Source organism: Branchiostoma floridae, chromosome 4, assembly GCF_000003815.2.
Source record: "Branchiostoma floridae strain S238N-H82 chromosome 4, Bfl_VNyyK, whole genome shotgun sequence".
Lineage (NCBI taxonomy): Eukaryota > Metazoa > Chordata > Leptocardii > Amphioxiformes > Branchiostomatidae > Branchiostoma > Branchiostoma floridae.
This window is the reverse complement of record NC_049982.1, coordinates 15,117,372-15,135,909: the sequence shown is the minus strand read 5'-3', so window position 1 is coordinate 15,135,909 and position 18,538 is coordinate 15,117,372. Positions and strand designations below refer to the sequence as shown.

General features: G+C 42.7%; 1 protein-coding gene across 5 annotated transcripts in view; it reads left to right on the top strand.

Annotated features, from left to right (window-relative positions):
• The window catches only part of LOC118412805 (tripartite motif-containing protein 2-like), an 82,275-nt gene that overhangs the window by 31,488 nt on the left and 32,249 nt on the right, over positions 1-18,538 (top strand). For 2 of the 5 annotated variants that reach the window (XM_035815842.1, XM_035815837.1), the window contains one exon: positions 7,133-7,222. The exons of 1 other annotated variant lie outside the window; for it this stretch is intronic. Coding sequence is in view for 1 of the 4 variants with exons in the window: in XM_035815837.1 (XP_035671730.1) it covers positions 7,133-7,222 (90 nt within the window). In the remaining 3 variants the exon portion in view is untranslated. Of the gene's footprint in view, positions 1-7,132; positions 7,333-11,215; positions 11,405-18,538 lie in introns of those variants that run through there. 2 more of the 5 variants (XR_004830820.1, XM_035815841.1) reach the window with 2 other exon arrangements.

Below are 18,538 nucleotides of genomic sequence, written 5' to 3'. Positions count from 1 at the left end.
ACGAACCTGTGTTGAAAGATTAACAAGACGAGGGGGTCAGAGTGAGGTCGATAAACGCATGTCCTACCGTTCTCAATGAAGGTCAGAGGTGGAAGATAGGTGACGGAGGGGTCGTAGACTCTGGTTAACCAGTGTCAACCAAGCGTTAGTAAGAGGACAAAAGTTAAGCATAACTAAAAAGTATCAACGCACAGAAAAAACAGCATTATCCGGACAAGGAGGTTGAAAAAAATCCTTGATCCGGGGTAAGTCACAATGACAAAGAAAAAATTTCCTAAGCAGTACCATTGTCACTACAGAACGCTCAGGTCAAAAGGCCGTCGAGACACATGTCTTTTGACACACCTGGCAGGCATGGTGGACACACAAACCATGAAACACGTCCCGTCGATATATACAGGCACGGAACTATTTTGGATCTCGTTTACAGAAAGAACAACGCAGGACATAGCGGGATTGCGATTAAATAAATATTTGGAAGACCTATTCCAACACGCATGCACTCAATTGCGCACGACGTTTTCCAAATATCTGATTGTCAAAGGAAATCATGATGATATCAGCCATGTGCAAGTCTGTTGCATGAATCTATTCATCTTATAATCCATATCGGTTCTATGTTTCACGTCATAGCTATTTTATGGCGCTATACACAGTGTGCTGGTTTTATTTGTGTGTTAACCTACAATTTGTTTCTTTGTTTCGTTTCCTAATTAACTCAATATTACCTTGACATATAGTAGTATTGATTTTGGGCGTTTAGCCAAATCACGTTCTGTCGTTAGCAGGTATAGGCGTAGTCTTGAAATGTCACCGTTTTATAGACTTAGCGTTGGACATTAAGGACCTTACTCAGAATTACTTGAAATTAGCTAGATATCATCAAAATTCAGTAATGCAACGCATGTCATAATTCGATTTTTTCGTCCATTGCTAGACATTACTAGAACGATAGATCATTGACTATTTCCCGATATTACCTATACCACTGTTTAAACAATATTCTGAACGTTTGATTACATATAAATCCAAATAATCCTATATTTCTCTAAACTTGGCTCAGGTAAATCATAGAATAATCTGAGCCGTGATTGAGAGAAACAGCATTACTGCCATATAACAGTCATGCATTAGATCCATTACATTCCCGAATACAAAACACCTATAAGTCGTAGGGAGGCCTATTTTCGCACATCCCCAAATGGCCCCTCGCGTTGTTGTACTATCAGTCACACAATACGCGATGGGCCCCACGAGTCTCTCTGGGATCGTGTGTCAACCCAAGCCGCCGCATGCGTGCGATTCGCCCAATACCCTCGTCCCCAGAGGTTCCGGTGTCAGACCCCTTACCGCAGTTCCGACAGAGGGTGGGGGTCAGAGTAAACCACAGTCAGTTTACACATAGCAAACCCGCTGTATAAATAGAAGCTGTTTATCTGTACATTCTGTCTGAAATCTAACTCTGTTAGGACTTCGCTCTACTTAATTTTCCTATTTGTTAATAAAATGCCCGCATCTAATTTTGAAGTAACCTAATATGCATCTATCGATTTTGCGTAATCTCTGAGATTCCAGAGATAAGGCTGTGCCGTGATAGGGATGTGGAAATGTGCTGGAGCGCAGTTTGTCTTCGTTTGGTGTTAATGCTTCTACTTATATCAAGATTAACACACCGCTGAATGGTGTTTATAACATCATCCGTCGTCTGGTGTTTATTGGTTTTCCTCCTCTGAGAAAAACAAGATAGCAATTTGAGCATTGTAGGTAATTTAGCATTGTACAACATATACCGTTTCTGGTGACGTGTTCGTAAAACTTAAACATTTAAATTGTTCCAAAGAAAAGGTCGCTTTAACTTGACATCTTGCATTGCTTCCACATTACACGTTTTCACAATCATCGCTGCCATTGTTGAGCATACAGAACCAGTGATGTGTGCGTTGTCCTTCTGGCAATTATCCAACATCGCTACTTGTAACATGTATTGGGTCCGGAGTAGGCCGGTTGGAAGAATGGCGATGTGGAGTTTCTGCAGGGATGGTGGGCAGGCTGTATAGGGATCAAACCTAGACCAATGTAGACCATGATTAGAAAACCATGACAACAGATCATAAATATATGATTCTTCAATCAACATAACATTATAGGTTATTGTTCTTCATGTGGAGCACCGACAACGATGTTCTCCAATTAATCAATGCAACCAAAGACAAAAAGTATCAATAGCTGATAAAACTAACTGTCATGTATATGTATCAAAGAGCAGGATCCTCCCGACAGACAGCAACGATCTATAACGTTACACGAGTACGTCTATGCATGCTGACCAGCAAACGGTCTCAGTCCCTCCACTGCACCACGGACCGTCCTTCCCCCTAGCCGATCAATACAGCTTCAGGCACAAGCGAATACAATTATCTGTTTTCAACCACAACGTGAAACTCTCTGTAACTGCCCTGCAGTATGAATGGGCCGTGTTCTTTCCTTGGTGCTGAAATCACGACTGCTGTTGTTCCACTAAAGGCGTATATCATACAGCTCGCGCAAGGTATATGGTCTGGCTCCTGATTTGCACACACCACAGGGAAATAACAAAAACCAGATCTAGGCCCACAATGTAAGGTAAAGATATTCATGTTAGCGATTCAGATAGCGGAAAATTTACCTTTTATGAAATTAATCTCGAATAGAAAAGGACGCACGAGGAAACCAAGTAAACATGTCCTTACAAGTATTCACTTCTCTCTTACACCCATGTGCTATAATTTAAAATGAAAGAGAAAATCATTGTGAGTTAGCCCGGGTACTATCCGGGTAGAAGTTCGATCCTATGTTAACTTCTGCTACCCGTCCAGGGTACTTTATTGGTGGTGACGTCACTTGATGAGCGAATTATATTCTAGAGCACTCGTTCGATGACAACAGTCCATCCCACAAGGAGACAAAGGGGTTTCGTAGGTTGGAACGCCTGTTCGAACGCTTTAGCCCATTCCTTAACTCGCTCATATGTAGGATTTTGGACGATTCCAGATGGCAGAGATGTCAAGGTTCCCAGACGGAATAGCAGAGAAACGACTGTAACGTTTAATAGTGTATGATAAAAGTCGGAGCGAACTACTATCCGGATGGTACCCAAGCTAACGTGAGTGGAAATGGCCGACAGACTTGACATCAACTAACCTTATGACGTTACTACGGTCATTCCATTTATATTTTGAGGGGGCGCATTCCTTTTTCCGTACGAACATTGCACCATTTCATGGAAATAGAGTTTGTGAGGTGAGGTGAGGTGAGTCCTTCAGTAAGACGCGTTTTCCCGTTCAGGCTCCCAAATGGACTGATCCAGATATTGTACATGTCGGATAGGTAAAATCACCCTTTCAGTTGGTATCGCCTGACAACGAACGATGTCGCCCACTGGTCGATAGCGCCTTTGGCTGATTGGGATTAACAGCTGAAGCGGTAATCTAACGACACATTACCTATCGATCTGTGAAACAGGATCTCTTAATGCCTAAATTCGAGTCAATAATCCTGCTCATTGTCATATTGGGGCAGAATTTGTTTTTTTTAAACGCGAAACATTAGACTTGACCAATCGGCTATCTGCCGGACGGAACGGTTCCATGTCTGTAACGAACTTGCTAGTTGTGTCATTTTGAGCCATAGTGTGGCTTACCTCGCGAATCTGGATAAGTGTAAGGTTATCAACCGTAACAGTCGTGCCGTATACATATTTATTTGCCGTACAAGTTACAGGGGGCAGGTACAATAATCTCAAGAACGCAAGACAGACTCAGGACATCTCTAGTTCAATAATGGATAAATATACACATATGTATTTGGTGATCAAAACCAGGTATACACATATTTACACTTGCATCAGTAACCTTTCCACGCCTGACGAAGCCAGGCGTAATAGGAAACCAAGAGGGCTGACGCAATCGCACCCACTGAAATGACCCATAACCGAGCTTTCTCTGAGAAAATACCATCAATATCAAGGGGCAACGGAAGCCTTCATTAAGACGATATTCTCTGGTGTAGACAAGTATGACACAGAAGCTGAGTGTTGGTTATTGAGACGTATTCAATATTCATAGAGGAGAGCATTTCAGTAGAGAGACGAGATGGCAATTGGTTCATAGAGTCTCCTTTTCCTAAAAGTGTTGTAAATCAAAATTCATTCAGAATTCTCCAACTGAATGAAACTTGAATTAGAGGCCGGTTTTCTTGTTCTGACGTTATCTCCCCAATCCCCCGCGCCAAGAAGAGCGCCTCCGGGAACAAAGCCGCCTAACTGCCCCATCATTGACCTATTCGGACGCTGTACCGTGACAGGTGTTCAAAGATCAATGTTAATTTGGTTCGTGACGTCACTCATTCCATCTTCTGTGGCGCAGATTAAATGGTCACGTGGTGATCTCAACCAATAAGCTGCCGTATCTAGGTCCGGGTAACAGGTAGTCAGTTCGATTTTAATTTCAGTGTCAACTGACATTTCAAGATATGGATTCGGGGAAGTTAGTTAATTTTAAACCCTTAGACAGATTTTACGAACAGACTGAATTGAGGAGATACGTGTATCATATTGTGTATGTCTTACGTATTCAGCACTTCTTCTACGGTGTAGTTCATAACATTTATCGTGTTATTAACAATTCTTCCCATATATATATGGTAAGAATCGTTAATAACTATATACACATCGGTCTTTTGTGAGCAAAACAACGAAAACATCAAAGAACCTGTGATGTGATATGAAAGTGGACTGTTTCTCCACCTTACCTCCTCCACCCAAGGACAGTTCCTCTACTCTACCTTCTACATCCAAGGACAGTTCCTCCACCCAACCTCTCCACCCAAGGACAGTTCCTCCACCCAAGGACAGTTCTTCCACCCTGCTTCCTCCACCCAAGGACAGTTCCTCCACCTTACCTTCTACACCCAAGGACAGTTCCTCCAACCCACCTCCTCTACCCAAGGACAGTACCTCCACTCAACCTCCTCCACCCAAGGACAGTACCTCCACCCAACCTCCTCCACCCAAGGAGAGTACCTCCACCCAACCTCCTCCACCCAAGGACAGTACCTCCACCCAACCTCCTCCACCCAAGTCCTCCACCAAAGGACTGTCCACTCATGCCATGTCAAGTAGGGAAAACAGTGCTGTGAGTAAAGTGGGCACTTCGGAATACATTAACGTATAACGAATCGACAGGAAACGCCATAAAAGTGCCTTCATGTCCAATAACATGGCGGTTTGCGTGAGCCTATAATGTACACGTGTCCTGGCCGAAGGTCATCCCCTACATATGTCTGCGTCTTCGTCCTACGAAGTAGGTTACGGGAGACAGGGCGCCTTAGACAATATGAAGCCAGGGACTTTGGTAGCCTTGAAGTGTTATGTTGGAATGGGATTTGAAAGAAGTTTTTCGTCACTTTAAATCTTAAGGACTTATCTTGAGCCTACGTACACTTTTGCACCGCATCAGACGAAATGTTTAAAGCACACAAAACAGAACTGGTACGGAGCATGCTTGCTTTGTGACTGTGTCGTTCCTCCTCAATGAAGGAAAGGACACCCTTCGTCATAACACACCAGCCTCATGAGTATGTGGCGTCGGCTGGTTATGTTTCATCGAGCCGTTTGTCACACCCTGAGGCTAGGCCTGGATATCATACTACATTGCTTCAAGCCGCGTAGTATGGTACTTACCTTTACCCTTACCCTTACCTATTTTCCTTCAGTCACATAGCAAATCGTCCAGTACAATTGTGCATGGCAAAAAACAAAATCATTGGTGGTTCCACTAGAAAATGCTTTGATATCTATATAATTCCGTGTGTACACCTATCTCTTAGAATATTTTGTATCTACCAACATACTACTTCTCTGAACAAAGCTGGTAGCCTTGCCCCTGACTTGAAGGTCCCTCTAGCGATACATCGTTATATCACACGGTCATTCAGGACTGCAATAATGCACTACTTGGGACCTCCCCACGACCAAAACTAGCCTACGTAGCCCAGTAAAAAGCACATTCATGAGGTTGGCATTTATTGACTAAGAGAATTACATTGAGCAGAGCTAATTTTTAGAATAACAGGGGAAATGGTTGTTATCTTCTGTGGTGAATTAAAGAAGTAAGGGAAACGGAAGCCTACACTATAAGGTTTAGCCAACGTAAAGCCACACTACCATAACCCTCTGCTATGCTCATGGCCATTCATTCTTGTTTATCACACGGAATGGAATGGTGCCAGTATATTACTGGATCAATTAATCAATTCACTTACTTACAACTACTAACTTTCAAGTCTTTTTAGTCAGTATTCATGTCCACTGCAAAACCCTTGTTTTTAATTCAAATCAGGCATCATTTTAGGTTCTGATACTTTCTACACGGAATGGCCAGCAATCAAAGTAACGATTATAGTATTCCAGTCTGGTACGCTAACCATACTAACCCTGTACACGGTTTTATGAAGGGGAATGGTTGTGGAGGGACAAGACAATCTGTTCCTGTGTGTGTGGGTGGGTCGGTTGTCTTGGTGGGTGTGTAAGGGAACTCAAGCTAGGGTTACTAGTAGTTGAATATTACACACCTGAAAAAGGAAAAGGGTTGGGGATTTGGAACGAATATTTGTCTTGTCGCTCTACTATTCTTCTCCCCTTTATGGAACCGGCATTAGGGCTGATCTGTTGACGGATGTGGCAGGTCGGAGTTTTATTCGTAAATCAAATGAAACCAAAATCAAATTAGATCTGAAAGGGACCAGATAGACGGGGATAAAAAACAAAACAAATTCCGACCGCCACCTCCAGACGTTTAACATTCCGAGTGTCTGGACCGGTTACCAGCAGGCCTTTTAATCGGTGCCTAACACTCGGGCGGTTAACTGCTCGGAGCTAGTCTTTACCAGATTCTATAGGTTGGTGGAAAGATAACTGACATTGGCCAAACAGACGGTTTTATACGCCAGATGAACTAACCGGCCAGAGGAGTAGTTTCCAACCTACGGAGTCTGGTAGAGACTAGTCCGGAACAGCCCTTCTCCACCTCCTTTGTCACCCCTCCCCCTGACGAACCCTTCTGGTGGCTGACCATGTGTTATCCTTTCCCTGCAGAACCAGCACTGGCAGTAGGCCCCGAAACTACCCCGATCTCAACTCTCTGCCTGCGTGGTGTAGTCGCCATGGCCTCCCCGACGTAGTGAGGTAGAGCTGTAGTTCTCCTTTTGCATGCCGTGATTCATTCTCACCAGCACCACTACTCATCTCCTCCATCAACCGGTATGCTATCCCGGCATTCCGTCACCTGCACACCAGTGAGTCACGTGACAGATGTGTGATGCGCACGCATGCTTCATGTCTATGTTTCACGTGCACACGTGTCATTACGTACTATGTCTTTTCACTATGTGCTTTGAAGTAGTGTAGTTTAATATCTTTTACTATATAACAGCACGTATAAATGTGTTTTAGAGCATGCGTGATACCAGCATCCACGTGATGCTGGGGTCATATTTCCAAACCGGCGCACGGACGGGTAGTTTGCGGGGATGAAACGTATGATGCAAAAGACAAGAAAGCACACAAAGAGTAAAGATCAAGATTTGTGTATATGCTTGGTGTATACTTTTATTTTCACTTCCCGCAAACAGACCGGGTCCCGGTCGGGTCATATAACCCTGGAATGATATGATATCAAAATTCACATTTTCTAAACACTTTTCTAACGGTTTGTGGGGAATAGGATGAATGGAGATGAAAACGAGTGTTGTCATATCAAATGCTGATTGATACCACGACAGCGGCCACCTGTGACGTAGAAGGGCTTGCTGATTTATTTCCGATGTAAAAATGTCCCTAAAGCCCAGCATGCGTGTGTCTGTCTGTCACTTGCTTGTATTGTATTATAAAGTTGATGAAAGCTCCATTGTGTACATGTCGTCCGTTTGTTTACCTTGTTTATCTAACGGCGCTGTCATGTTCGTCGTATTACATGTCATCATGCGATGTTGATGCCTTAGAAGTTTGTAAGCAGGCTGTGACAGAGTCAACTACCCACTGACCAAGATCTATTCTTGGCAGTCTTTTCCGAAACAAGACAACTAAATTTTGCAGGACGCATGCATGATTGTCCCAAAAAGAATACGATCCTTCCCTGTCTGAAGCGTGAACGTGGAGAGCTGTGCAGTCCAAGAGGTACATTCCGCCAAACGGCTGCACGGGATTAGCATATACTTAGGTACCCACTCAAATGATAAATGGTAAGCGAAATGGGGAAGAGTGCACTCCTATTTTCATAAACCAACAGCTGAATCAACTGTTAAGACCTTCCGAACAAAATTAACGTTGTACCAAAGTTCAAAGTTCATGTTTTTTTCCTAGGAAGACGAGACGGAGTGATTGATAGAAAGGACGTAGAATTCCTGAATTATAGGTTTTGTACACGTTAGTGTACAAAGCCTAAATTTAAAGAAAAAACGTCACGATCATCATGCGATAGTGGTACCAACATGTTGTTTAACTTCTTCGGCGTGCAATAGTACTACAGAATATGTCGACTTCAACCAATCAAGCAATTCTCATGTCTTTGGAATTTTTTTTCTAAAACCTTTGACACAAATGTAGATTTGCTGATCAACACAGCATGTCGTTCAGAAACACGGCTGGAGCTGTATCTGCTCACCCATCCCTGTCCCGTCATGCCCTTCGAATCAAAGTGCCTGGCTATTCGGCATTTTGACACTAAATTGACCCTTGTCTGAACTAGAAAGACAAATTAGTTTATGACTGTTATCACAAGTAAACATCAGCGTATGTCAGGGGGATAAAGTAATCTTCCTTTGACTCGCAGGAGTAGGTCAGAGGTCAATGTGGTAGAGCGGATCATCATAAGCTTTGGGCATTTTTGCTGCTGGCATTTCTCACCTGTGTTAGGTTTACCTGTAATATTCCTACCTTATCGTTATCAGAGCACGAATAGCAACATGACGTACGGTGATAAGGTGATGGCCTGCGCACAGGATCCCGTGATATTACTGTATTATGTTGACACTGTTAGACCACTTGTCCTGATATAACCCCATCACACTGGAACGTATGATAAAACTCTCCGCATTTTAGTCTCATTTTAGTGTAGGCGTTCAGAAGAGGGTCGAAATTAAGAAGAAATTAAGAAGTGTGTGATCGTCTGATCTGTCTGATCTGAAAAGTATTTGTCAATTTCCCGATAATTTTAGAAATTTTGTCCTCGTCTGAAATTGTACAACTTGAGCTGAAGCATTCCTGTGGAACACCCTACATTGGACCTCCCAGCAAGTCATAGAATCTTCTCTCTCTACGAATTGACATTTAAGCATAGATTATCCCTATATCGTCTCCATTTATTGTACGTTTACAACGTGCTTAAAGGCTGCATTTCTACTTTGGATTGATGGGAAATGGCGTCTTACGTAGTTTCAATTCGTTCTTACAATATCAGCTCTCGCTAATTTTCAACAGTTTCCTTGGATTTAATGATTACCAATCCTTAAGTTGCTGATCATTAAAAATGGTACAACGTTGCATGTTAAGATTAACGTGAACGTATTTGGGCCAGCGGGCGGCCTTGGAGGTTGTATTGTAGCCGCCATTTCAACCAACCATACCGCAAATAGACCGTCTCTGCAGGTTTTGTCTCCCCATCCGCGCCCCCATTCGGTTGGCTCCGGCAATACGTCTTGCCGTATGTAATTTGACAAGGGAGGTCCCCTGGCGGAGATGGCTCTGCGCGAGAGATCCCCGACTGATGACTGCTGTTATTGATACAGACCTGTGTGTCTGAAATATGGCCAGCGAGCATCCACCGGCCTCCAAATATGTATATGTTAGAGTCGAGACAAGGATGTGCAGATGTAGCTGCCTCCTGGCCTCTAAAATGTATCGTCGCTTAATTTGCACAGTTGCTTTACTATCAATGGCCGCTACAGTCCAAACACATTGTACATATTTTAAGTATTGCGTTCATCTACCTGTTATACTTTGGTCATATGTGCACCTGTGCCCGTAGGGGGTATAGCCCCAACCGGGCCCTGAAGCCACATGTCCCGGGGGACTGCCAGATACAGCGGGGGTACCTCTTGGTGTTCTCACGGGTACGCCACGGCGTCTATTTGTTACCGGGTAACTGGTTGATTTCAATTCAGAATCCGACTAAAATCAACCCGGGGCCCGGTCGTGACCCAAACTAGCCCCGGTAGCCCACGGGGCCACGTAGGGGTCACGCCGGAAAACTGCGCATGTGCACGGCCGGCCCCCTTTTCCAATTGTGACCGTTGTCATTAGTTGGTCATATTACCACCTTGGTAGAGGTACTTACAGCATCGGGAGATTCGAATGATTCTTAGGTGCTCAGGTCAAAGTATCACGTGCACATTTTACTAGAATAGAATCTATGGGTGGTACTTCGGCCCCTGTATGTATGCTTCCTAATTGGCGATAACCATATGACATGCCCTAATTCACTAGCTATATTAGTTAGATGAGTTGATTCATAATTTTCTATTTTTGTCAGAACTACCCCCATATTATATCATTATTATATGTTGGTACCGTTTAGATGCCAACCACGACGGCACAAAAGAATATCAAATAGCTACATCCATGCTTTCAATTCAAGTTCGACGAAAACATGTGTCTACCCGAAGTTATTTGCGAGACTCTACTGTCTTCTAGGATTTATATCTATGAAGAGCCTTTTCATAATTTTGGTCCGTGATCGAGCCATCTAGCTTGTAGCAGCTGTGGCATGAACTGTATGTGTTTGGCAGCTTTCAAAATCGCCTGCATCTATCATACTGCTTAGGTCACTGCTTTATAAGCTTGTATTTTCCTTCGTTTCCATTTTTTTACGTCTATTCATTGTTTTTAATTGTCTGTAATAATCCGTCCTGTGGAAAGTTATCAGCCGCCAAGACGCAAAATAAGAGAAGTATCGGATTGTAAAGGTTGTAATGAGATTGGATTTTACATATCAAACACAGCAATTTTACACCTGCTTAGCAACATGAATACAGCGTCAGATTATGTCCAGTTCAGACTTTGTGACTAACTCAACACAAGTTTTTGTTTCTTATTTTTGTATGACTAAAGTACGGAGGGATGAATGGTGCATTTTGGCGGCAAATTCTTCCCTCTCCAGTCGTTTTCCCGTGTTTTCCGCAGATCGGATCTCCCCGCCGGAGCCCCTGCGCTCTCTGGCAGTGTTCCGCTTCAGCTGCCCCCGCATATCGATTGCTGGCCGGTGGCACAGATGTTCCTTTGGTATTCTACCGGTGATTCAGGGGCTGCTGACGAGGCGGGATTACTTCAGGAGAAGAATAAGAAAGAAATAAAACCAGTCCGTTCTCTCGAATGATCCTTAAGCATGTAGATTTTTACCTGTCTCTTCGAAATGTAACAATTTTCATGTTTTAGAAAGCACTGACACTAACCCTTAAAGACCGCAGTTCGCTCACGGGTGATTCTCGTCTTTATGACGGATGTAATAAACTTTTGAAAAATACAATAGCGTGAGTGTGAAATTTAATACGTTGGATAAGGAAAGGGTTACCATTGTTTCATTAGTCACCATGATTAACTCTAGGTTAGGAATTTGGGCTCATGACTTGTCCTCCCCTTTCACGGACAGGAGGCGCTGTTTGTTCATAATTTTATTCGAGTTGCCCTCCATTCGAATTTTCAGTCGCCATCTTGAATATTCTGGTCTGCTGCCAGCTTTGTTTTTTCATCACCGGTTGGCAGAATTAACACATGCCTTTGTCGCGTCTTCCTTTTGCTCAGAGGTCAATCAAAATGTCTCAAAACGTTCATATGCATAGTTCCATTGCGACAACGTGGCCTTATTTGGTCAGGGATGGCCAAAACTACAACCCCCTGCTGTGCCCCACCCTCCTGTCGCCCCCTATCGATCTGACACGAACAGTGCAGATATTCCGTGCCTTGAAAGTGACCCGGCAGGTGAGGGAGTGGTCGCTGCCGCTGGATCAATCGCTTTTCAATGGGCATTTGAGTCCAACCCTGTGTCAGGGATATTCCATTTAACAGGCTCGCGGTGGGAGGGGCTATTTTTATTGAATGAATGAATGAAGACCTTTATTGTACAATTTTGCCTAACCGGGCTAAGTACAGGTCACAACAAGTCAGGATATATACATACATAAAAGTGTCACAAATCTAGTCTAACACAAAAGTTCGGCTTCTTCTCGCTTCTTGGTAATAGTGAAAATGTAGGACTGTATGGGTTTCGCTATTGTCGGTTTGTCAAGACGCATGAGAAATATAAACTTGTCAGTGCTACTCATGTGTCTAAAATGAGGGAATCTTCTTTCTATATAACTAAATAGAGTATTTCTATCATTCGCATACATATCGCAATCAACAGTGAAGTGCACTTCATCTTCTACCATGTTTGAGGTACAAAATTGGCAGACTCTTTGTTCTTTCCGTACAGTTTCAACATCTGCAAACCACACAGATAACTTTGCAACGGACTATACGCGTGCTATTCTGAGGAATGTCACCCCCCCCCCCCACTCCCCCATTATGTACTTGCAAAGGTAATAGCCCACCACTGATTACTTCGGACAAAATCTTTGGAGTGAAAAGGAATTTGCCTCACTATGGAGGAACTTGGACACTGTTATTTTCCATTTACCAGCCTTAACGTTATATAAGTAACTTCATGATCTTGGCCTTCATATAATGTGATGTGAAAATGTCTGGCCAGATGGGAATTCTGGATGAGACCGGTAGGTTGGTAGCCTGGGTACCATCCGATTACTACGGGCTTACTAATTTAAAGTAAAGTATTAGTAATCGGACGGCACCCATGCCAGTTGGTTGGAAGATGGGGGGAAAACAACAAAACACACAAAGATTTAGTAGTTGGTGAAGGAAAATCATCAATGTGTATGTCTGGTTGTAGACCTGTACTGTACTGTAGAGTCCGGAAGAGGTCACGTGACTTGTTCTAGCCTGGTGCATAAGAGCACGTCACCGGAACGTACTGCGCCTGCGCGAAAATTATAGACATGCTAAACCTTGCTAAACCCCCGGTTTACTAAAGGGCCGCATTTAAGAAAATACGTGCGTATATAAGGGTAAAATCCCGTGTACGTTTTACATGAAACCATGTCTCTAACATATACTGTGCAACAAGCGGGATTTCAATGCAACGTTGACCAAACCAAGCCCCAAAACACCAGGGTTCGCGCAGGCGCAGTACGTTCCGGTGACGTGCTGTGCATAAGTAATATGATAACTCCATGGCTACAACAACCTTAGAGATGGATTTGCAGGAATTAGTTAAATATGTGTTGATATGGTCTAGTGGTAGTATGTCCGCTTCGTGGGTGCTAGGTTGTGTAGGCGGAGTTATAAATTCTTTTCAGTCTAACCATCAATAGTCCATAAAATGATAAGGGTGCCACAATACTACACAAGACGTAATTCTCGTGGGTATCATTTGTGTATATTTTTCGTTTCTACGAACAGCCCGGTCGGGCCCCGTTTAGCCTAACTCTTAACTTGAATGTGCTACTTGTCTACCTAAAGGTCGTTTCCAATCAATATGACGCATATCCATAGAATCCTGCTCCCAGCTATATATATGATTTGGATGATAAAGGTAGTTTTATCGGTCGGCATTTCGTATATGCTTTGTCCATCTGCTTTTAATATTAGATCGTTCAATAGGAAATGAGGTACAAATTGTCATTACTTCATTTCCACGACTGATGTACTTAGCTGCTGCCGCAGGCCATCACTCCATTGCGGGGTTAACATGGTTTATATTGTTGTGTATATTTGAAAATCCATGCCCGTAGGCTAATTGCAAGGGTACAGACAGTAAAAAGAGATGTTGTGATGAATGCTGGTACCTTTTTTTCTTTGTTCTTTGTTTTGGCATTGTTTTAACCTGATACCACTGTACCACTCAAACTACATAATGTCTACATTGAGCTTTGAGAAGTATTTCCAAAATCATGTTTGGAGGCCTAGACTCTTGCAAACAAAATTACACGCGTCATCTGGAAGAAAGTTTCCTCATCACGGCATGCTCTGGCGTAAGTTCTAAATACATAAAGATGGTTGAATTTCGAGATCTTATGTAAGGTATGTCCGTCTTTTCTTAGAGGCTACATACCCGTGCTTTCTAATATTCCCCATACAGGAAGTCAGTAGCAGTGCCAACAGTTGCAGTCCGGCCCTATCCGGACGGTCCAGGCGCGGTATTGATCCCGCCTGTGCGGAAACCTCCTCTTATTACAAACTGAGATGTGTTTCACAGGATCGTTCGCCATGTCTGTATGAGTAAGGGGGTTTCTTGTAACCAGATCCTTTCTCCTGGTAGATTACACGGATTTAGAGCCTTTCAATGAATACACAGCTCTGTGATTTGTTAGCACCGTTTCTTTCAGGTTAGTTTGCATGTCTGCCTGAGTATCCAAGGGTCACTTTAAGGTTATGGACACGACATTACCTCCCGGATTCCTTTAACTGCATTGTAACGATGCTGTTCAGATATGGACACCGTCATTCTTGAAAACCTGCATTTTTAAAGGAACTGTTTTTTTTTTAACATTAAGACATGTGTAGTTCCTTGTGTGGTGATACACTCTGGTTCGGATTATAAAGATAGACAGATACACGCACACAGACGACGTCCGTTAAGAAAGAAAAGCCTTCCCAGCGCCCCAAGTGTTCTGTCTGCCTTCCACCCACCCTCCCCCATCGATCTGCGGACCATTGTGCGGCAGATTTGATTTGCTTATCTCGCGACTTCATTACGGGAAGATTGAACGGCATTTAGGTGCTCATTCCAATCGGGAGGCCTCGGTAATAATAACCTGCTTTATTTACATGGGATGATGGCCGCCGTCTGTTTCACGTCCCCCCACACCGCCCAGCTGGCAGGACCGCCAACAGCGGGACGGGACGGGACAGCTCATGGAAGGAGCCTGCAGGTTTTTCCAAATTAATGCGCAAAACACTGCACTCAATATGCCTGGAATGGCAAGGTGGTGAGGTGCTCAGTCTTGCAACATGTAGTTAGGTTCTGGGTTCGAAGCCCAGGCAGGCCCCAGTGCTGTGCCGTTCGGAAAGGCACCTTAAGCCTATTTCCTCACTCGATTCAGATAAAAACGACTAATTAACTTCGGTTAGGGACGTCCTTACGCATGTGATGTAAAGCTGGAGTGCCCGTGGTTGAGCGGGATTGAAAAAATAAGTACGGGCCTTCCCGTTGTGACATATAGTAAAAGTGATGGTCACCTGTTATGTCAATCCTTTCACAAATGTGGTAGATCTCAATGATTAAATATGTTCTAAAAGTAGTATCATTGTTCAGAACCTTGACAGAACCGGCTTGCATGTATGAATAAGGTGTTATTGAAAATATGGATACAATAGCATTCTCAATTCTCCCGGCAATAGAAGTAGGGTCTCGGAGTTACTTGTAGTTCAAAGTGCCTTGGAATTGATGGATTTTAGTGGTTTGTTGCAGCTATATCTCATGTTACCTTTACAACGTTCTGCGGTTCGTGTACGAAGTCATCTCTCCAACGTACTTCAGAGGTGCCAATCACGCCGGGTGCTTATCAGATCTACATGAATGGATTTGCCGCTGACGTGTTCAAGTATCTATGGCGGCCCCCGCTAGATAACCTACTACGGAGTCCCTGATGTATACAGCGAATACCCTAGCCTTCTTTATCAGCTATGTGGTTATTGTCATGAATATTGTCAATGAAAAATATGCACTTACATTTACCTGTTTCCATGCCGAACACAAAATTGTCAGAGCCATGTACATGTATATCCAAACATAACTTTTAAGATTGAAAATTTGGATAACAATAGCTTCAGCCCTCCCCCAATCAAGAGGAAATACAAAGGTCCCATTTTAGCGCAGCACTTAAAGTGCCCTTTCATGTACCTGTCGTCAGAAGATTTAAAGAAATTTGTCAGATGTTTGACAGCATATGAACAATATATGAGGAAAAGCAGAGAAGGTTACAGGTGCGATTTTAAAATAATCATGATATTGCTATTACAGCATACACACAGAATTCTATGTTCGATTCCGTGGAATTATGTTTAAGCGTCTAGCCTTTCTATGATATTTTCCATATGTAGCGTTCTCATTTGAACGAATCAGGTCATATCAAATATTCATCAATACGGCATCGCAGCGGGCACACTGTGCACGTATGTCCTACATCAGGGTCAGGTCGACACAATATTTCCATCGCTACAATCTTCTAAGTGCTTTTGTATCGCAAAAAGCATGACAGTAAAAAATCTAAATGTCATTTTCTGATGACAAATGGTTCAAATTTTTCTGAAAATCAAGTTACCAGCTGTAAACCAAGGGACAATTGTTAGCTTTCTATTTGTGCCAGAAGAACCAACAATCAGAGCACCAAGTCCATATAATGCCAGGTACTACTCAGCAATGTCAGTTATGATTTTGACATAGTCCGTCTCTTGAACGTGCCGTCACAGTCTAACATTGCCCACTAGAAATTCATGAGCGGGATGTCGTTATTGGTAAATTAACATATAGACAACTGCAATTGGCGAAACCGCTATTGTTGTTGCAGGTTGTGTTTTACATTCTTGTGCTGTAACAATGCTATTTATTGGATGGTTGGGAAGAAACGTCATTTCCTTGGTTCACAGCCATATATTACACCTAGAACCCGAGATACGGGGTCCGTAATTATACTGCTCAAATCTAAATCTCATTTACCATACTTATGTATTGATTACGCACACTGATCGAGTCACTGTTTAGAAGCAAATCGCCAAATTTACACATCATAGGTATTGCTTCTATGTCATGGTTGAATGTCTGTCTATCACATGACATGTCATTTTTAGATGATTCACACATATCTTTACATCAATGATGACAAACGGCAGAAAGCCCGAACGCGTATCGAACACACGGCCCATCTTCAACCAAGTTGGCTATAGCTAGTGTTGAAAACGCGTACGTACAACTGTTCGAGTCTTTTCCTCTGTAAGGCAGAATAAGCTGGAAGTACCTTACCACCCCACTGACTTGTCAAGAAGGATAAAGCGCAGGTTTAACTAAACTCTTTTTGCTAGAGACACCACGTCGCCATTGTTTGAGGTCACTGACCTCTGTTGGACTAAGTTGTTGGCGGGGCGACCTCATTATCTTTTAGGGGTCAGTCTCAGGTAACCCATGGCAACCCGTGGTTGTATGGAAGCAAAAGGATCAACGCGAGGACGAGTGTTTTCATTGACAATGATCATGATATTGGCATCATCTACCGCATATGTCCTAGCATGGACATATCAGACATGACTTTGGAAGTGCATTTTTCTTATCCGCACCATCTTTTTGTATGTTCGAATCAACATCAGAATCATGCATGTTAGAGACGGAATGGATTTGGAACTGGGGAAATTTCGTTATCATTTCTTGCTAATAGTTTTCTTTTTTAATTTCTACCTATCATGTTTCAGTTTCCGACATTTTTGAGCGACTGACTTTTTGTTTCCTCCAACTATTTTTGTTTTCTTTACGTTTTTCATTGTCCTAGAGCCTTTTTTGTCAAACAGACCATTCTTTGATCAGTACAGGAAGTTTAAGATACCACCAAGATTGAACCCCTCCTTAGTGTGCGTTCTTATCTTTCTACATAGATTCTCAAATCGTGACATGTATCTTAAGATATTTGATTCACGTAAACATCCCTGAAAGTTTTGTTATTTTTTGTCTTCCACTGCCAAGTGACAGTCATCTATAGCTCCCAGTATTGTATTCTTCTACTGATGTGATTGAGACTTTTTCATTAGTTATTTTTTCTTCGCATCAGTTTTCATAAATCACATGAAGCCTAAACATCGTTTTATTCAAGCACAACTTAAGCTCCTAAGCTGTTTTTTTTAGGCTCGATGCACATTGCACGTCTACTTCACAATCATAATTAGAAAAAAAATTCGTTGCAAACTAAAACGTCTGTTGTTTTTTAAAACATTTTCGGTGTGTTGAGTTCTAAGAGTTCTTTGACCATACGGCAGTGGTGGGTAACAGACATTTATTATATTTCATACTCGTAATCTGTATAATATGCCTTCTTATTGTCTGTTATTTTGCATAGTATCATTTCTTTAACTTCCATACACTGCCACGTTGTTCATTTTCTAATGTTGTTAGCATATAAACATGATGCATTGCTGGTACGATGAAGTTCTTTTCATCCATGATTGTTTTCGTCGCAAATCAATAAATTATGTCCTAATTCCGTAACGATGGTGACCTCCATGGCAGTGTAAATACATTTATAGTGACCTTCAGTATCGGGGTTTGGATCCATCTCTTCCTTCATAACTTGTTTGTGTTTATATTTTCTAACGGATATCGAGAAAACAACAAAGACAGGGATCTTCTTGTAGGTCTCATATACAGTTGTCCCTACCTTCACTGCCGTCTTAACGGGTTTTCGTATA